Source organism: Xiphophorus hellerii, chromosome 18 (genome assembly GCF_003331165.1).
Source record: "Xiphophorus hellerii strain 12219 chromosome 18, Xiphophorus_hellerii-4.1, whole genome shotgun sequence".
Classification (NCBI taxonomy): Eukaryota; Metazoa; Chordata; class Actinopteri; order Cyprinodontiformes; family Poeciliidae; genus Xiphophorus; species Xiphophorus hellerii.
Genome location: NC_045689.1, coordinates 14,228,417 through 14,244,368, shown reverse-complemented (window position 1 = coordinate 14,244,368; position 15,952 = coordinate 14,228,417). Strand labels below are relative to the sequence as shown.

The 15,952-nt window shown below is 35.1% G+C and overlaps 1 protein-coding gene across 3 annotated transcripts; it reads left to right on the top strand.

Annotated features, from left to right (window-relative positions):
- Positions 1 to 321: 321 nt before the first annotated feature.
- LOC116707910 (von Willebrand factor A domain-containing protein 5A-like) lies at positions 322 to 15,495 on the top strand. Of its 3 annotated transcripts, none has more exons than XM_032545611.1 (23): positions 322 to 472; positions 1,216 to 1,278; positions 1,617 to 1,819; positions 1,906 to 2,128; positions 2,218 to 2,384; positions 2,475 to 2,589; positions 3,290 to 3,465; positions 4,631 to 4,719; positions 4,928 to 5,072; positions 5,257 to 5,336; positions 5,420 to 5,534; positions 5,630 to 5,788; positions 5,889 to 5,992; positions 6,756 to 6,973; positions 7,494 to 7,529; positions 7,777 to 7,806; positions 9,134 to 9,163; positions 10,508 to 10,537; positions 11,888 to 11,917; positions 14,198 to 14,251; positions 14,320 to 14,504; positions 15,065 to 15,188; positions 15,290 to 15,495. In XM_032545611.1, exons 2-23 carry the CDS (start codon positions 1,236 to 1,238, stop codon positions 15,367 to 15,369), a joined length of 2,436 nt encoding a protein of 811 aa, XP_032401502.1. In that variant the 5' UTR covers positions 322 to 472; positions 1,216 to 1,235; the 3' UTR covers positions 15,370 to 15,495. The 3 variants fall into 3 exon arrangements, with proteins under 3 accessions (XP_032401502.1, XP_032401503.1, XP_032401504.1); XM_032545612.1 differs by lacking the exon at positions 7,494 to 7,529 and adding an exon at positions 7,177 to 7,212; XM_032545613.1 differs by lacking the exons at positions 7,494 to 7,529; positions 10,508 to 10,537 and adding an exon at positions 7,177 to 7,212.
- Positions 15,496 to 15,952: the final 457 nt, after the last annotated feature.

Genomic DNA, 15,952 nt, shown 5'->3' with positions numbered 1-15,952 from the left:
ACCTAATCTAGAAAAGCGTACTGATTCACGATGTGAAAAAATTTCAAGAAGGTAAAAATACCTTTTGTTGACTTTGTGAGTTTTGCATTGTTGATCGTGTGCCGAACATCAGTGCAAAAGCTTCCCAAACGTCTTTCTTAACCCCGCGTCTTAAGGTATTTATACTAGTGATTATGAAAATAGCGCCCCCTTCATTTCCGGAATGCAATAGTCCCATTTCCAAATAAGGTATGGGACTGACGGAAAGGTCCTTCCCCGCCCCTTTCTGTTTGCTGCAGCGAGGTCCTTCTCGCGAGGTGTGCTTGACGAGGCTGGGCTTCACAATCAATGCTCCACCCACCCGGTGCGCTTCCATAAGAAAAACGAGCGTTCCCGGTAGAGGAGCAGCTGTTTTGGTCTGTTTGAGCAGAAGCTCTTAGTTTAACGCGCAGAAGATTCTGTATTTCTCCGTGAGAAGGGTCTGTCCTCACTGGTAAGCTTTCTTCACTTCTTTTCTGAGTTTATTTGAGCGGACGCACTCGCTAGCATTTAGACCAACGCAAACAAAAACAGCTGTGGTTTGGCGCAAAAGCAAATCCATTTGAGTCATCGCATTTCTAAAGAAGTCTTCCTAGTTATCTGGTTTGCATGCAGTCAAGCCCATCTTTTCACACACCCGGTTGAACTTTGTACGTTTTCTTGAAAAGATTTTTAACTGACTATTTTAAAATAAAAATATTTATTTTGATAGTGTCAATGTCTCAAACAAATTAAGAAAACTTTTATATAAATTTTTGCTCACTTAAAATCTGTTTCTGTTTAACTTCCCCAAATTCATCTAAAGTCTGAGATTTTTGAGATGCTTGTGGTGAGACACACTCTAAATGCCAAAGTTCCACGATATTTGAAATTGCTTCTCATTCCTACTTTGCGGTACTTTTTGAGTTCCCAGGCCACAATGTGGTATATTGGGGTAAAGGTGACCTAATATTTGTTATATCTATCTCATCATATATATTTGACTTCCATGTACCACAAAACACAACCATTTACAAGATTAATTTATTTAAAATAATTAAATCTGATTTTTAAATGCAATATTTACTTCACTGTCATGTCCCCTTAATAAGCTTAAGGTTTTCCTGATTAATTTTAAATGTTTTCTTTCTGTTTGCTTGTGATATCACAAAAAGTTGCTGCCTAGTTTAAAGCTTTTTAACCCATTTCCCCCCAAAGTTGTCTGCCTCACAGGAACAATGATGAACTTCTGCGGTCTGCTCACTGAAAAGAAGGAACCAGGTAATCAGCTGTTAGAAAGCAAAGCGGTGGCGTAGGGCGTAGCGCGACCTGTATTTGGAGGCCTCGAGTCCAGTCGCGGGTTCGACTCCCGGACCCGACGACATTTGCTGCATGTCTTCCCCCCTCTCCTTCCCTGTTTCCTGTCAGCCTACTGTCACATAAGGGACACTAGAGCCCACAAAAAAGACCCCCTGGAGGGGTAAAAAAACAAAAAAGAAAGCAAACTACACTTGGTTTCTTCTCAGAAAGTCTTTTAAGCACAGAAACTGTGAAGTGTAATAAGACACTCATAAGATATATTTCTATGGTTCATTCTTGTCTTTCTTTTGCTGATTTAGTTCCTCTGAAGAGCATTGATGCTCAGCTGGAGGTGAAGGACCATGTAGCTACTCTGGTCTCCACTCTGAACTACGAGAACAAGGAGGACAAACCTCTAGAGGCTGTGTTTGTCTTCCCTCTGCCTGGAGATGCTGCTGTGTGTCATTTCAGTGCTCAGATTGGAGAAACACACATTGTAGCTGAGGTGAAGGAGAAACAGCAGGTGAGCTGGAACAAAGATGTCTTCTCTATAAAAAAACTGAAACACAGAAAAGTGAACATTGCTGACATGCTTCATGTGGACTGCAGGCTCAGGAGGAGTATGATGACGCTCTGAGCTCCGGTCAGCAGGCCTTCCTGTTGGAGGAGAGTGAGCAGAGTCCAGATATCTTCTCTCTGAAGGTGGGCAGGCTGCCTCCAGGAGAGAGCGCCTCCATCAGGCTGGAGTACGTCACTGAGCTGGCTGTGCAGGCTGATGATGGGCTGAGGTTCTGTCTGCCTGCTGTGCTCAACCCTCGATACCAACCCCAGGGTAGGAAAACTAGTCAATAAATGGATGCACTCATATACATTTTAATTGCAAAGTAAATGACTCCCAGTTTTCTCTCATGTTGTTTCCAGGTAGTGAAGGTCCCAGTGTCCAGGTGACCTCAGTACCAGCCTCTCTGGTGCCCTACAGTCTGTCCTTTTCCGCCCAAGTGTCCTCTCCTCGTCCAATCTCTAAAATAGAGTCCAGTTGCTCTCTGGAGCCTCTTCAGTATCTCAATGCTGATCAAACTAAGGCCACGGTGGGTAGAGAGCTGATGTTACTGCTGGATGTAGTTATTACAAAGAAGATAAATAACTTTAGTTTTCTTATTTCTGTTTTTGAATTATAGGTTAAATTGGGTGGAGGACACAAGTTTGACAGAGACATTGAGCTACTGATTTATTACAAAGATACCCACCAGCCCTCTGCTGTGGTGGAGGCAGGACAGGCCTCTGCCAAACCTGGTGAGAACGGATTACTTAAGGAGTTACTGATTATTCATTGTTGGAATATGTCAGGTCTAAATACCTATTAAAGACAATTTAAACAAACACAGGAAAGACAAGAGAGTTAGATTCTTTTGTACTCGCGAGGAGAACGGACAGAGATGTGTTTACAGTTACAAATCTCCAACCGCTCTGAAACACATTTGTCCCCTCCTCGCTTTTTATTGCTTTTAGAAACCCTCTTACATCGGGCGCTGCAACTTCTCAAAGGCAGGGGGAAAACAATTCATCACATAGTTGCAGCGCTAATGACATTCACTATTTAGACACATGTTATCTACACTCTAAATCCTTCTGCTCCAGTCGAGTACCAGACACGGCGTCGAGTAGGACACGTTGTATATAACACAGGAGAGCAGAGTTTATTGCTGGGCAATAAACTCTGCTAGAAGAGTTGTCTCCGCTATCTCCCAGGAAGGCTTCACTGCTCTCTTTCCCAAGGAGGTCACAGGAAGGAATCAAAGTTATTTAACACACAGAAACATTACTTAAAATAGAAGAAAAAGAGAAAAAGCATATAATTAAACATTATCTAAATGTAACTACAAGGCTACATGATACAACGAATATTTGATAATTACTAAAAATACAATTTATCCAACAGAATATGAGAAGGTTTATGTATATTTGTATTTTTTCCATCTTCAACATGTCCCAGGCTCTCTGATGGGTGACCCAGTGGTGATGGTTAGTCTTTACCCTGAGTTCCCCCAATCAGTGATGTCCTCACTCGCCACCTGTGGAGAGTTTGTGTTCTTGGTGGATCGATCAGGAAGTATGGACTGCCCCATGAACAACAGCACACCGCAAGAAACTCGCATTAGCAGTGCACGGGTATTTATCCAAGTTTTAATGGGATAGTCCAAATTATTTTAGAAGGATGATTGTTTAGAGTTGATGACTAGTAATATTTGTTACACCTTCAAAGATTCTTCTGTACGGGTCACAGATTCTATTCTACAAGTAAGAAAATGTAAAAGTCATGCTGTAAAACATTTGCTCCACTCAGTCCTTTATATTTAGAGCAAAACTAATTCAAACGCCTGTATTCACATCTCCAAAAAGACATTTTAGAAAATGTTTTTTCCTTAATACAGACACAAGTTAACTGTATGAAACTACTGATGCAAGTCACAAATCAAGCCACAGTGCACACTTTAGCATTGCATAATTTGTCATGCTGAAAGTGAAGCACAACGTTTTGTCTTGTCGGTAGTATGACTTAAAAAATACAAAAAAATACAGACCTGGCTCAAGTTGAACCAAGTACAGGAAACTGTTACTGGGACTTTGTGGTAAAAATGAGCACTTTAGTATTACTAACGCTACTTCATGGACTAATTGCAGTGAAATCGTACCTGACCTGCCTTTTCCTGCTTAGCAGTGTTGCTGTCAGCATGTTGTGGGTCACATAGAGCATATCCTCTCATTGGTATTGTAGTTTAACTAAAAGCACAACAGTATTGGACATTATTTAGAAATTAGTCCACTTGCAAAAAATCACAATGTAAGAGCAAAAAAAAAAAAAACAAAAAATCTACTTTTGGTCTGGAACAAACAAGAGAACCACTGGACTTTGCTGGTGTGATACACATGTTGACATGTTCAGGTGGGAAGGGATTTTCTTTTGGCCATTTCCTGAATCAAGAAGACCACAGGACTACTTTGTTTAAATATTTTGCCAGAGGTGCCATTCATTCTTGAGGACATTTTGACTAAAGACTTTTAGGTAAATAACCACTCAGTGCTGACTTGACAGCAATTAAAAGCCTTATAAAATGACACAACTGATATATTTAAGTTGGAGTGTCATAATATGGCCGAAGTCAAATTGAGTAGATTTGTCGACTCTGGATTAGATGTTAACTGTTCAGAAAGTCTTAAATTGTTATGAAATAAATAAAATAAATAATTAAATTGAACTACATCTTTATGTAATTTGTCAAAGCATGATTCCTTCTCTCTGTAAGTGTGTCCTTTACTTCCTGTCTTTCTTTAGGATACTCTGCTGCTCCTGTTGAAGAGTTTACCAATGGGCTACTACTTCAACATTTATAGTTTTGGTTCCTCCTTTGAGCACATCTTCCCGTGAGTGACATCTACTGTAACTCCCAGTCCTAAACACCCTTTAATAAGTTTCTTTTTCTTATTTCATTTTTCTTTTACTAACATTTCCACAGGAAATTTCATGTAAAACTTGGTAACTTGGTGATTGTTTTAATAGATTATGGCATGTTTTGTGGCTTTTGATGTTTATCATAATTTTATTTCACATGTTCCGTACTTTATTTGGCAGTAAGAGTGTGGAGTACACTAAGAAGACCATGAAGAAGGCTCTAGAAAAGGTTGAAAAGATGGAGTCTAATCTTGGAGGAACAGAGATTCTTCAGCCTCTTAATCACATTTACAGCCAAGCCTGCATTCCCAAACATCCTCGACAGGTCAGATATACACACTTTTATTGCCCCAACTCTTGAAGTTGCACCAGCAAATAATGAGCTTTATCACATCTATGTAAAATGAACAATGTGGTTGTTCACCACAATGACTCCTACTGCTTTACTCATTTCTGAAATGTTAGAGAAACTTGTTTTCTCCAAAGCTCATTTACATCTCCTCCCTCAGTTGTTTGTCTTCACTGACGGAGAGGTGAGGAACACCAAAGAAGTTACTGATCTTGTTAAGAAGAATGCAGGCTCCCACAGGTGAAACCATAAACACACAGATCCCCAGTCTGGTTCATGTTCTGATGTCATTGTGAGTTTGAAATCAAACTCTTATATCTTAGGTGTTTCTCTTTTGGGATTGGAGAAGGAGCCAGCTCTGCTCTCATCAACGGGATGGCCAAAGACGGCGGAGGTCAAGCTCAGTTCATCACTGGGGCTGACAGGATGCAACCAAAAGTAAAAACAAAATTTCTGAAAAAAAAAATCACCAACTCATCAGAATGTAATGATAGTAAAAGTAAATAATTTCACAACTAATGTTTGAATCACAGGTGATGCAGTCACTCAGGTTTGCACTGCAGCCAGCTGTGAATGACATTTCCGTCTCTTGGGATTTACCAAAGGGAGTGTCCGCCACCGTTCTCTCTCAACCCATTACAGCGATATTTCAGGGTCAGAGATCGCTGATTTATGCTCAGCTTACAGGACCGGTAGGGTCACCAGAATCTCAGTTTATGTTTTCTGTAGCAAAGCATTTAGCATGACATATTGTTATATTTTTATCTATTTTTGTAATTTTTTATTTCTCAGAGTTCAGAGGAAGCAGATGGCAGTGTGACAGTGAAGTACAGCCTGGCAGGTCATCCCTCTCAGAACCAGCTGCACTTCAACCTCAAACCTGCAGAGGACTCTGGGTAAACGCCTTATATCCTGGTTTGACAGTATTGACAAGACATATCATAGTCTTGTTGAAATGAGGTAGTACGTCTACAATTTCAAGGATCTGCAACACTGAAATATAAAATAATCATCCAGTCATAGTTGTGATATAACTGGTTCTTAAGAGGCAGAGTCCACTATGGACAAGTCTCTACGCCATTCAGCAGCAACACAGAGACACACTCATAGGTAATTTAGAAACACCAGTCAACCTAAAATGTAGACTGTTGGCCTCTGATATGAAGAAGAAATACCAGGAAAAAACTCAAACATTCACAGAGAGAAGATGCAAACTCAATGCAGAAACTCTGGACAGGATTAAAATTCACAGCCTTCTTGTTGCAACGTGAAATTACTAACAACTGTGCCGCTATTTTTGCAGCTCCTGATGTGAAATAATAAACATGTTATTTCTAATTTTCCCTTGTTATAAAATAGTTTTATATATATATTTGTGGAAAGTTGTGGACATTTTAGTATGGAAAGGATTAAATTAGTGATATTACAACAGAAATTGCATTTGATTTACTTTTCAGAAATGTGAAAACATAATCTTCCTGCTGCCATAAATGTTGCTTATTGAATTATTGATGAATAGCAAACAGTGGTGAAAAGACTGACCTTCTTCCTGAATTAATGAAAAAAATAGGGGGCGTGAAAACTGAGAAAGCCGAGGCAATTTGTGTTCATAAAAACATTTGATCTCCATCTTTAGATCTTTCTCCTTACTGTCTGCAGATTAACAGTCCACAGGCTGGCTGCTCGCACTGTGATTCGCTCAATGGAGTCAGAGGAGAGGACACGAAGAAGACACCAGGATGAAGAAATGAAGAAGAAGGTGGTGGAGCTCAGCATCCAATCAGGAGTAAGCAGTTGTTTCACTGCCTTCATTGCTGTCAACAAAGACAGCAGCCAGGCAGTTCAAGGACCGCTGGTGCGCAGAAATGTCCCAACAGGTGAGTAATTTTTTTCCCAATCATATATATAATAATAATAATAATAATATTATGTTATTTTTGTCCTGTTTAATTACTTTTTACATGGACTTGTGTCTTTAATAAAGGTGATGATGTTGATGAATATGTTTTCTTTTCCAGATTGGCAGCTTTTATTAATTTAGTATCACCTGTTGTTTTTTTTTACTCCTTTTCTGTTTTAGTAATTACTAAGTCTTGTTCAGCTCAACGAAGTTCTTGTAAGTAAATCCTTTAAAAACAAAGTAAAACTACAATAAAGACACAATTACAAAAAAAGAAAAGAATAAAAAAAATATTAAAAAAAAATATATATATATAAACAGTAACTTTTTGATTTCTAACGTTGTGTTATTTTTGTCCTGTTTTAATTACTTTTTACATGGACTTGTGTCTTCAATAAAGGTGATGATGTTGCTGAATGTGTTTTTTTTTTTCAGATTGGCAGCTTTTATTAATTTAGTATCACCTGTTGTTTTTTTTTACTCCTTTTCTGTTTTACTAATGGCGAATTTGGGTTTAGCTCCACAAAGAGCTCGTAAGTAAATTCTTCAAAAACAAAGTGAAACTACAATAAAGAAACAATCACAATAATTTGTTGAGAATACTCTGAAATAACACAAGATATGTCAGTACTATAACTTACTAATTATATGGATGGTGCCTATAAATGATGAATAGTTTTATTTTATTGTGGTTTAATTTTTACTTTGGAATATTTTGGAAGAACTCATTCAATGTAGGTTTTACCCTGTTTATTTTCTCCTTTCCTGTTTTTGTTATAGGTGTGTCTCTTCGATCTCGACTTAACAATTGTAAGTAAAACAACTACAACATTAAGTACATTGTCTGAAAAACCCTCAATAAGAGATTATTATTATTCTACTGCTTCCTGTTGTCGTCTTTTCTTTTCTGCTACTAATAACAGAAACCTGTTATGTGACTCGTGAAAAAGTATTTCCATTGCAGTTTTGCAAAATACAACTGTTTCAATGCGACAAATAACTCATTGTCGAAAAATGTTTTTTTTTTTTCTCCAAAATGTGTTTCCATGAAGTAAATGTATCTCTGTAATTTCAGTTAGCGCATCTCTATGCTTGTGAGAAGAGACCCACCAATACATATTTACAAAGATTTACATTTTATCTGTTGAAAATAAATCACATTTTCTCTGGACTTAAACCGCAATGAAGAATAATATTTTAAGGATGAAGCCATTATGAGATTTTCTCAAACTAGAATTTTCAATTAGTTTGAAATGAAATTTGCTTAATTTTATTCACTTAATCTTTTTAGTTTAAGAGAACTTTGGGCCTAACCTAAAAATCTCAGCAACTCTAATTTCCTGATTGGTTAAATATCAGTAAAATCCTCTCTGTCTCTGATATGGTAGTTTGCAGATATATTCATACACCAAAAACTTGTCCATATTTTGTCACATTTCAACCATAAACAGAAATATATTTATTGAAATTTAATGTGAAAATTGAACAAGACTGTGAAGTGGAAAGGGTATGAATAATTTGCAAACCACAGTTTTACAGAAAAATGTGTTCTTGATAAATTAGTTCACTAAAACAAAACAAGGCACAAGCAGAGAATATATATATATATATATATATATATATATATACATATATATATTTATGTGTGTGTATACAGTATATAAAACTACAAAATTAAGTATATATATATATATAAACTTTGACTTTTTGATTTCCATCGTTTTATTATGTTGTTTTTGTCCTGTTTTATTTATTTTTACATGGACTTGTGTCATTAATAAAGGTGATGATGTTGATGAATATGGTTTTTTTATATCACCTGTTGTTTTTTTACTCCTTTTCTATTTTAGCAATGGCTACGTCTCAACTAAAGTTTTGTAAATAGATCCTTCAAACACAAAGTAAAACTACAATAAAGAAACAATCACAAAAATTTGTTGAGAATACTCTGAAATAACACAAGATATTTCAGTACTATAACTTATTAATTATATGGATGGTGATGGTATGTTCTTGCCTATAAATGATGAATAGTTTTATTTTATTGTGGTTTAATTTTTACTTTGGAATATTTTGGAAGAGCTCATTCAATGTAGGTTTTACCCTGTTTATTTTCTCCTTTCTGTTTTTGTTATAGATATGCCTTCTCTATTTCGACGTGACAATTGTAAGTAAAACAACTATAACATTAAGTACATTGTCTGAAAAACCCTCAATAACATATTATTCCAGTTGTCTTCTTTTCTATTCTGCTACTAATAACAGAAACCTGTTATGTGACTCATGTGACACAAAAAAGTATTTCCATTGCAGTTTTGCGAAATACATCTATTTCAATGCGACCAAATAACTCATTGTCGAAAATTTTTTTTTTTTTCTCCAAATTGATGTGTTTCCATGAAGTAAATGTATCTCTGTAATTTCAGTTAGCGCATCTCTATGCTTGTGAGAAGAGACCCACCAATACACATTTACGAAGATTTACATTTTATCTGTTGAAAATAAATCACATTTTCTCTGGACTTAAACCGCAATGAAGAATAATATTTTAAGGATGAAGCCATTATGAGATTTTCTCAAACTAGAATTTTAAATTTGTTTGAAATGAAATTTGCTTAATTTTATCAATTTAATCTTTTTAGTTTAAGAGAACTTTGGGCCTAACCTAAAAATCTCAGCAACTCTAATTTCCTGATTGGTTAAATATCAGTAAAATCCTCTCTGTCTCTGATATGGTAGTTTGCAGATATATTCATACACCATAAACTTGTCCATATTGTGTCACATTTCAACCACAAACAGAAATATATTTGAAATTTAATGTGAAAATTGAACACAACTGTGAAATGGAAAGGGTATGAATACTTTTGCAAACCACAGTTTTACAGAAATATGTGTTCTTGATAAATTAGTTCACTAAAACAAAACAAGGCACAAGCAGAGAATATATATATATATATATATGTGTGTGTGTGTGTGTGTATATACAGTATATATACAATATATATATATATATATATAAAACTACAAAATGAAATATATATATATATATATATATATATATATAAACTTTGACTTTTTGATTTCCATCGTTTTATTATGTTATTTTTGTCCTGTTTTAATTATTTTTACATGGACTTGTGTCTTCAATAAAGGTGATGATGTTGACGAAAATGTTTTTTTTATCACCTGTTGTTTTTTTACTCCTTTTCTATTTTAGCAATGGCTACGTCTCAACGAAGTTGTTGTAAGTAGATCCTTCAAACACAAAGTAAAACTACAATAAAGAAACAATCACAAAAATTTGTTGAGAATACTCTGAAATAACACAAGATATTTCAGTACTATAACTTATTAATTATATGGATGGTGAAGAATAAGCTGTTCTTGCCTATAAATGATGAATAGTTTTATTTTATTGTGGTTTAATTTTTACTTTGGAATATCTTGGAAGAGCTCATTCAATGTAGGTTTTACCCTGTTTATTTTCTCCTTTCTGTTTTTGTTATAGATACGTCTTTTCAATCTCAACCTGCCTATTGTAAGTAAAACAACTACAACATTAAGTAAATTGTCTGAAAAACCCTCAATAACAGATTATCATTATTCTACTGCTTCCTGTTGTCTTCTTTTCTTTTCTGCTGCTAATAACAGAAACCTGTTATGTGACTCATGTGACACAAAAAAGTATTTCCATTGCAGTTTTGCAAAATACAACTGTTTCAATGCGACAAATAACTCATTGTCGAAAAATGGTTTTTTTTTTTCTCCAAAATGTGTTTCCATGAAGTAAATGTATCTCTGTAATTTCAGTTAGCGCATCTCTATGCTTGTGAGAAGAGACCCACCAATACACATTTACGAAGATTTACATTTTATCTGTTGAAAATAAATCACAATGTCTCTGGACTTAAACCGCAATGAAGAATAATATTTTAAGGATGAAGCCATGATTATATTTTCTCAAATTAGAATTTTCAATTAGTTTGAAATGAAATTTGCTTAATTTTATTCACTTAATCTTTTTAGTTTAAGAGAACTTTGGGCCTAACCTAAAAATCTCAGCAACTCTAATTTCCTGATTGGTTAATTATCAGTAAAATCCTCTCTGTCTCTGATATGGTAGTTCACAGATATATTCATACACCAAAAACTTGTCCATATTTTGTCACATTTCAACCACAAACAGAAATATATTTATTATAATTTAATGTGAAAATTGAACAAAACTGTGAAGTGGAAAGGGTATGAATACTTTTGCAAACCACTGTATGTAAAACCACAGCTTTACAGAAATATGTGTTCTTGATAAATTAGTTCACTAAAACAAAACAAGGCACAAGCAGAGAATATATATATATATATATATATATATATATACATATGTGTATATACAATATATGTATATATATAACTACAAAATGAAATATATATATATATAAACTTTGACTTTTTGATTTCCATCGTTTTATTATGTTATTTTTGTCCTGTTTTATTTATTTTTACATGGACTTATGTCATTAATAAAAGTGATGATGTTGATGAATATGTTTTTTTTTTTTCATCACCTGTTGTTTTTTTTACTCCTTTTCTATTTTAGCAAAGGCTACGTCTCAACTAAAGTTTTGTAAATAGGTCCTTCAAACACAAAGTAAAACTACAATAAAGAAACAATCACAAAAATTTGTTGAGAATACTCTGAAATAACACAAGATATTTCAGTACTATAACTTATTAATTATATGGATGGTGAAGAATAAGCTGTTCTTGCCTATAAATGATGAATAGTTTTATTTTATTGTGGTTTAATTTTTACTTTGGAATATTTTGGAAGAGCTCATTCAATGTAGGTTTTACCCTGTTTATTTTCTCCTTTCTGTTTTTGTTATAGATACGTCTGTTCGATCTCAACCTGCCTATAGTAAGTAAAACAACTACAACATTAAGTAAATTGTCTGAAAAACCCTCAATAACAGATTATCATTATTCTACTGCTTCCTGTTGTCTTCTTTTCTTTTCTGCTACTAATAACAGAAACCTGTTATGTGACTCATGTGACGCAAAAAAGTATTTCCATTGCAGTTTTGCGAAATACATAAATTTCAATGCGACCAAATAACTCATTGTCGAAAAATGTTTTTTTTTTTCTCCAAATTGATGTGTTTCCATGAAGTAAATGTATCTCTGTAATTTCAGTTAGCGCATCTCTATGCTTGTGAGAAGAGACCCACCAATACACATTTACGAAGGTTTACATTTTATCTGTTGAAAATAAATCACATTTTCTCTGGACTTAAACCGCAATGAAGAATAATATTTTAAGGATGAAGCCATTATGAGATTTTCTCAAACTAGAATTTTCAATTTGTTTGAAATGAAATTTGCTTAATTTTATTCACTTAATCTTTTTAGTTTAAGAGAACTTTGGGCCTAACCTAAAAATCTCAGCAACTCTAATTTCCTGATTGGTTAAATATCAGTAAAATGGGCGTGCCGTGGTGGTGTAGGAGATAGAGCGACCCACATTTGGAGGCCTCAAGTCCTCGGCGCGGCTGTCGCGGGTTCGACTCCCGGACCCGGCGACGTTTACCGCATGTCTTCCCGCCTCTCCTTCCCCCTTTCCTGTCAGCCTACTTCATGAAAAGGCGACTCTAGAGCCCACAAAAAGACCCCCTGGTGGGGTAAAAAATATATATCAGTAAAATCCTCTCTGTCTCTGATATGGTAGTTCGCAGATATATTCATACACCAAAAACTTGTCATATTACAACCACAAACAGAAATATATTTATTATAATTTAATGTGAACATTGAACAAAACTGTGAAGTGGAAAGGGTATGAATACTTTTGCAAACCACTGTATGTAAAACCACAGTTTTACAGAAATATGTGTTCTTGATAAATTAGTTCACTAAAATAAAACAAGGCACAAGAAGAGAAGAAGCTCAGTGGCAGCTTATTAGCATTATTATGGTTTAATTTTCACTCTGAGATCTTCATCAAAATAGATTTCAGAGGATTTACATTTCATATGAAAAACAATTATTACATTTTTTTCCTCTGCACTTTTGGAGTGGAGCATATGTCTTGTTTAGATGATGCAAAACTTTGTAGGTAAAACAAAATAATAGAAAAAAAATCACAGTCATTCTGATGTGTTTTCAAGAAGGACAGCTAAATTTTCCTATTTTGCTGCAAAGAAGGAAAAAGGTGGAATATTCTCTAGTAAGTAAAACAATGAATGAGTTACAAGCACAACATCATAAAACAGTCCTCAATCTATTATTGGTCCTGAGAAACTGACAATGACATCATTTGGTCTTATTGTTTATTTAAATGGACTAACCTTAAAAATAGGAACATGTCAAATATATTGTTGAATTGTACTATAATTTAAAATGTCAGTAATTTGCAGCAGAAACTAACCTTTAGATGGCGCTGTTTTTTTCAAACACTGTTTCAGAAATATTCTTTTAGTCTCTCTGGGCTCCAGCATCTGACAGACATTGCTAAGCACAACAACATCTAAGCCCTGAAACTACCGATGAATAAAACTGCAGCAGTTAAAATTTTAATCAACAACAAAAAAAAAACAACAAACAAAACAATTTTCTGATTTTTGGCTGTCTTTAGCATTTCTGAATAAATGTCAGTCATATTTCAAGTTTTATTTTCAGAATTTCATAAGCAGAGAGTTGAATGAAAAAATTACAATTCCTTAATGAATGATAAATTTATGGAGTAAATTTATGAATACGCCAACTTTCAAAGAATGTGGCAAATATCCTGTGACAGACTAATTTCAAGAAAAATTAAAAGCTTCATTAATGATAATCTGTTTGCAGAACCTCTGTATATTGTTGTTGTGAAAGAGCAATATTGCTGTCAGATTGTCATGATTATATGGCTGGCAATAATTTTCAGGAAAGGTGCCTCCGTCTGTTAACCCTCAGACAGTGTAAGTGCGACGCTTGGACAAGAGCTAAGCGGAGTTGTCACGTCAAACTGTCAGTTCCCAAAACCACAGACAAAAAAAAATTGTGAAAGCAGGGAGCTAATTAAAGCTCTGTACGGTTTACCACTTTTTAGAATGTGGGAGGGTTAAATGATGTATTATTCAGTTACACATGCAGAAACATTTACTTGTACCGTGATGATGGACGATGTTCCTCAGTAATGCTCAGTTTCTTTTTATTCTAGGGTCGCTTTGTATTGAGAGGTCTCTTGGTTACAGACATGAAGAACCCATTGATTGTAAGTAGTATTTATTAATGCAGTGGATCACCTCATGGACCCACTTATCAAGCTCTTTCACTTCACAGGTGATGGTGATTTAGATTCAGGTAGGTCAGCACGGTCAGCCGCTGAACCACCACAGCCCCATAAAGACCCTCTGCTGCAGCTGGTGTCCCTGCAGAATGCGTCTGGCAGCTGGATGCTTCATGAAGCTCTGGCTGCTGTGCTGGGAAAAACCAAAGAGGAGGTGGAAAAGGCAAAACCAGAATTGGTGGGTTGTAATCTAAAATAATAATAATAAAAAATCTTAGAATGTAAATATTAAATCTTTCTTATTTATGCCCTTGAATGTTAGGTTTTGTTATTATTATTATTACTACTACTACTACTACTACTACTAATAGTAATGGCAAAACCTAAGATTCAAGGTTGCAAAGAGGGGAGTTTAACTAGAAGTAGGGTTAACACCGACTTCATGTCCAGCTGACCAATTAGCCTAACATGCATATTTTCACACACAAAAATCCATAGTACGCAGAGACAACACACATATACTTGGGGAGAACATGAAAGAGCCTTGCAGAAAGGCCCTTAAGTGAATTTAAACTCAGAACTAACACCATATTTCAGGGTCAAAATTGTAATCAGAGATAAAATGGAGTTGATCAACTAACCATCAAGTATATGAAACGTACTCAGTAACAGATACTTAGTAACCGCTAAGCTCCAAGTAGTCAGTGAGATACCTCCTAGTGCGGCCTCAGTAAAGGAAAACAGCAGTATAACATCTCTCCTTTTTGTTGTCCTGTTTTGTCTCTCTCTGTTAATTAGGCCAGAAATAAAATGTGGGCCTCCATTCTGGCTCTGATTTGGCTTCATGGTTTTAAGATGGATGCAAAGGAGGAGTGGGAGCTTCTGGCTATGAAGGCGGCATCATGGATTAAAGCTCAGAACGGTAATATATATAATCACCAGGGAACTCCTGTTTTTAAGTGTGTAATAAAACAGATGTTAAAACTGGATGCAAAAATTAACATCAGTGAATCTTTTCTTCAGCTCCATGTGTGTCAGAGTGCGTTGAAGCTGGAAATACACTGTTGGGTTGCAGCATGAAGAAAGAAGCTCTGGGGCTCTGAGGTTTTCTGTGAACAGGCTTCAGCTCTACTATGAAAGCAGCTGAGTGGAGAAAGGAAAACACTGAAGTTAATGATGACCAAGAAGAAGATGTTTATTGTAGATTATAGATGTGTTTATTCCAAGTCTAGGATTTTTTTTCCTTTTTACAACATTTAATCATGCATATGTCAGTATGGCTTGTAATATTTGCACTCTATGCATAAAACAGAAGTCATGGAGCATAGAAATGCTTTTTGTTTACTACAATCAACATATTTGAAATTTAACCAGTTTTATTGAAACATATATACAGTGTATATATATATATATATATATATACTCATTTAATTTGTGAAAATTAAATGAGTAATAGAAAATAACAGCAGACGAGAAAATATTCACCCTTCAGTTTTTTAAGTGATTCTCTAAATCCCTTTTTAGTCAATCTGGCCCTCAGACCGGTCGACCATTTTCTCACACTTCTTTGACATAAATCTTTAAACTGTATTTAACTCAATATCCAACCAAACATTGTGGTATCTGTGTACATTCAGGGTTTCTGTGAAGAATTGTTTGTGAAGAGCTGTTTGGGACTCATGCTAT

What these genes read in the sequence shown, in the direction of transcription:
- LOC116707910 (XM_032545611.1), top strand. Translation starts at nt 1,236, where the DNA reads ATGATGAACTTCTGCGGTCTGCTCACTGAAAAGAAGGAACCAG. An exon ending in AGGTGAAGGAGAAACAGCAG is followed by an intron (nt 1,820 to 1,905) that starts GTGAGCTGGAAC and finishes TGTGGACTGCAG; the next exon opens with GCTCAGGAGGAGTATGATGA. An exon ending in TTCCCAAACATCCTCGACAG is followed by an intron (nt 5,073 to 5,256) that starts GTCAGATATACA and finishes CTCCTCCCTCAG; the next exon opens with TTGTTTGTCTTCACTGACGG.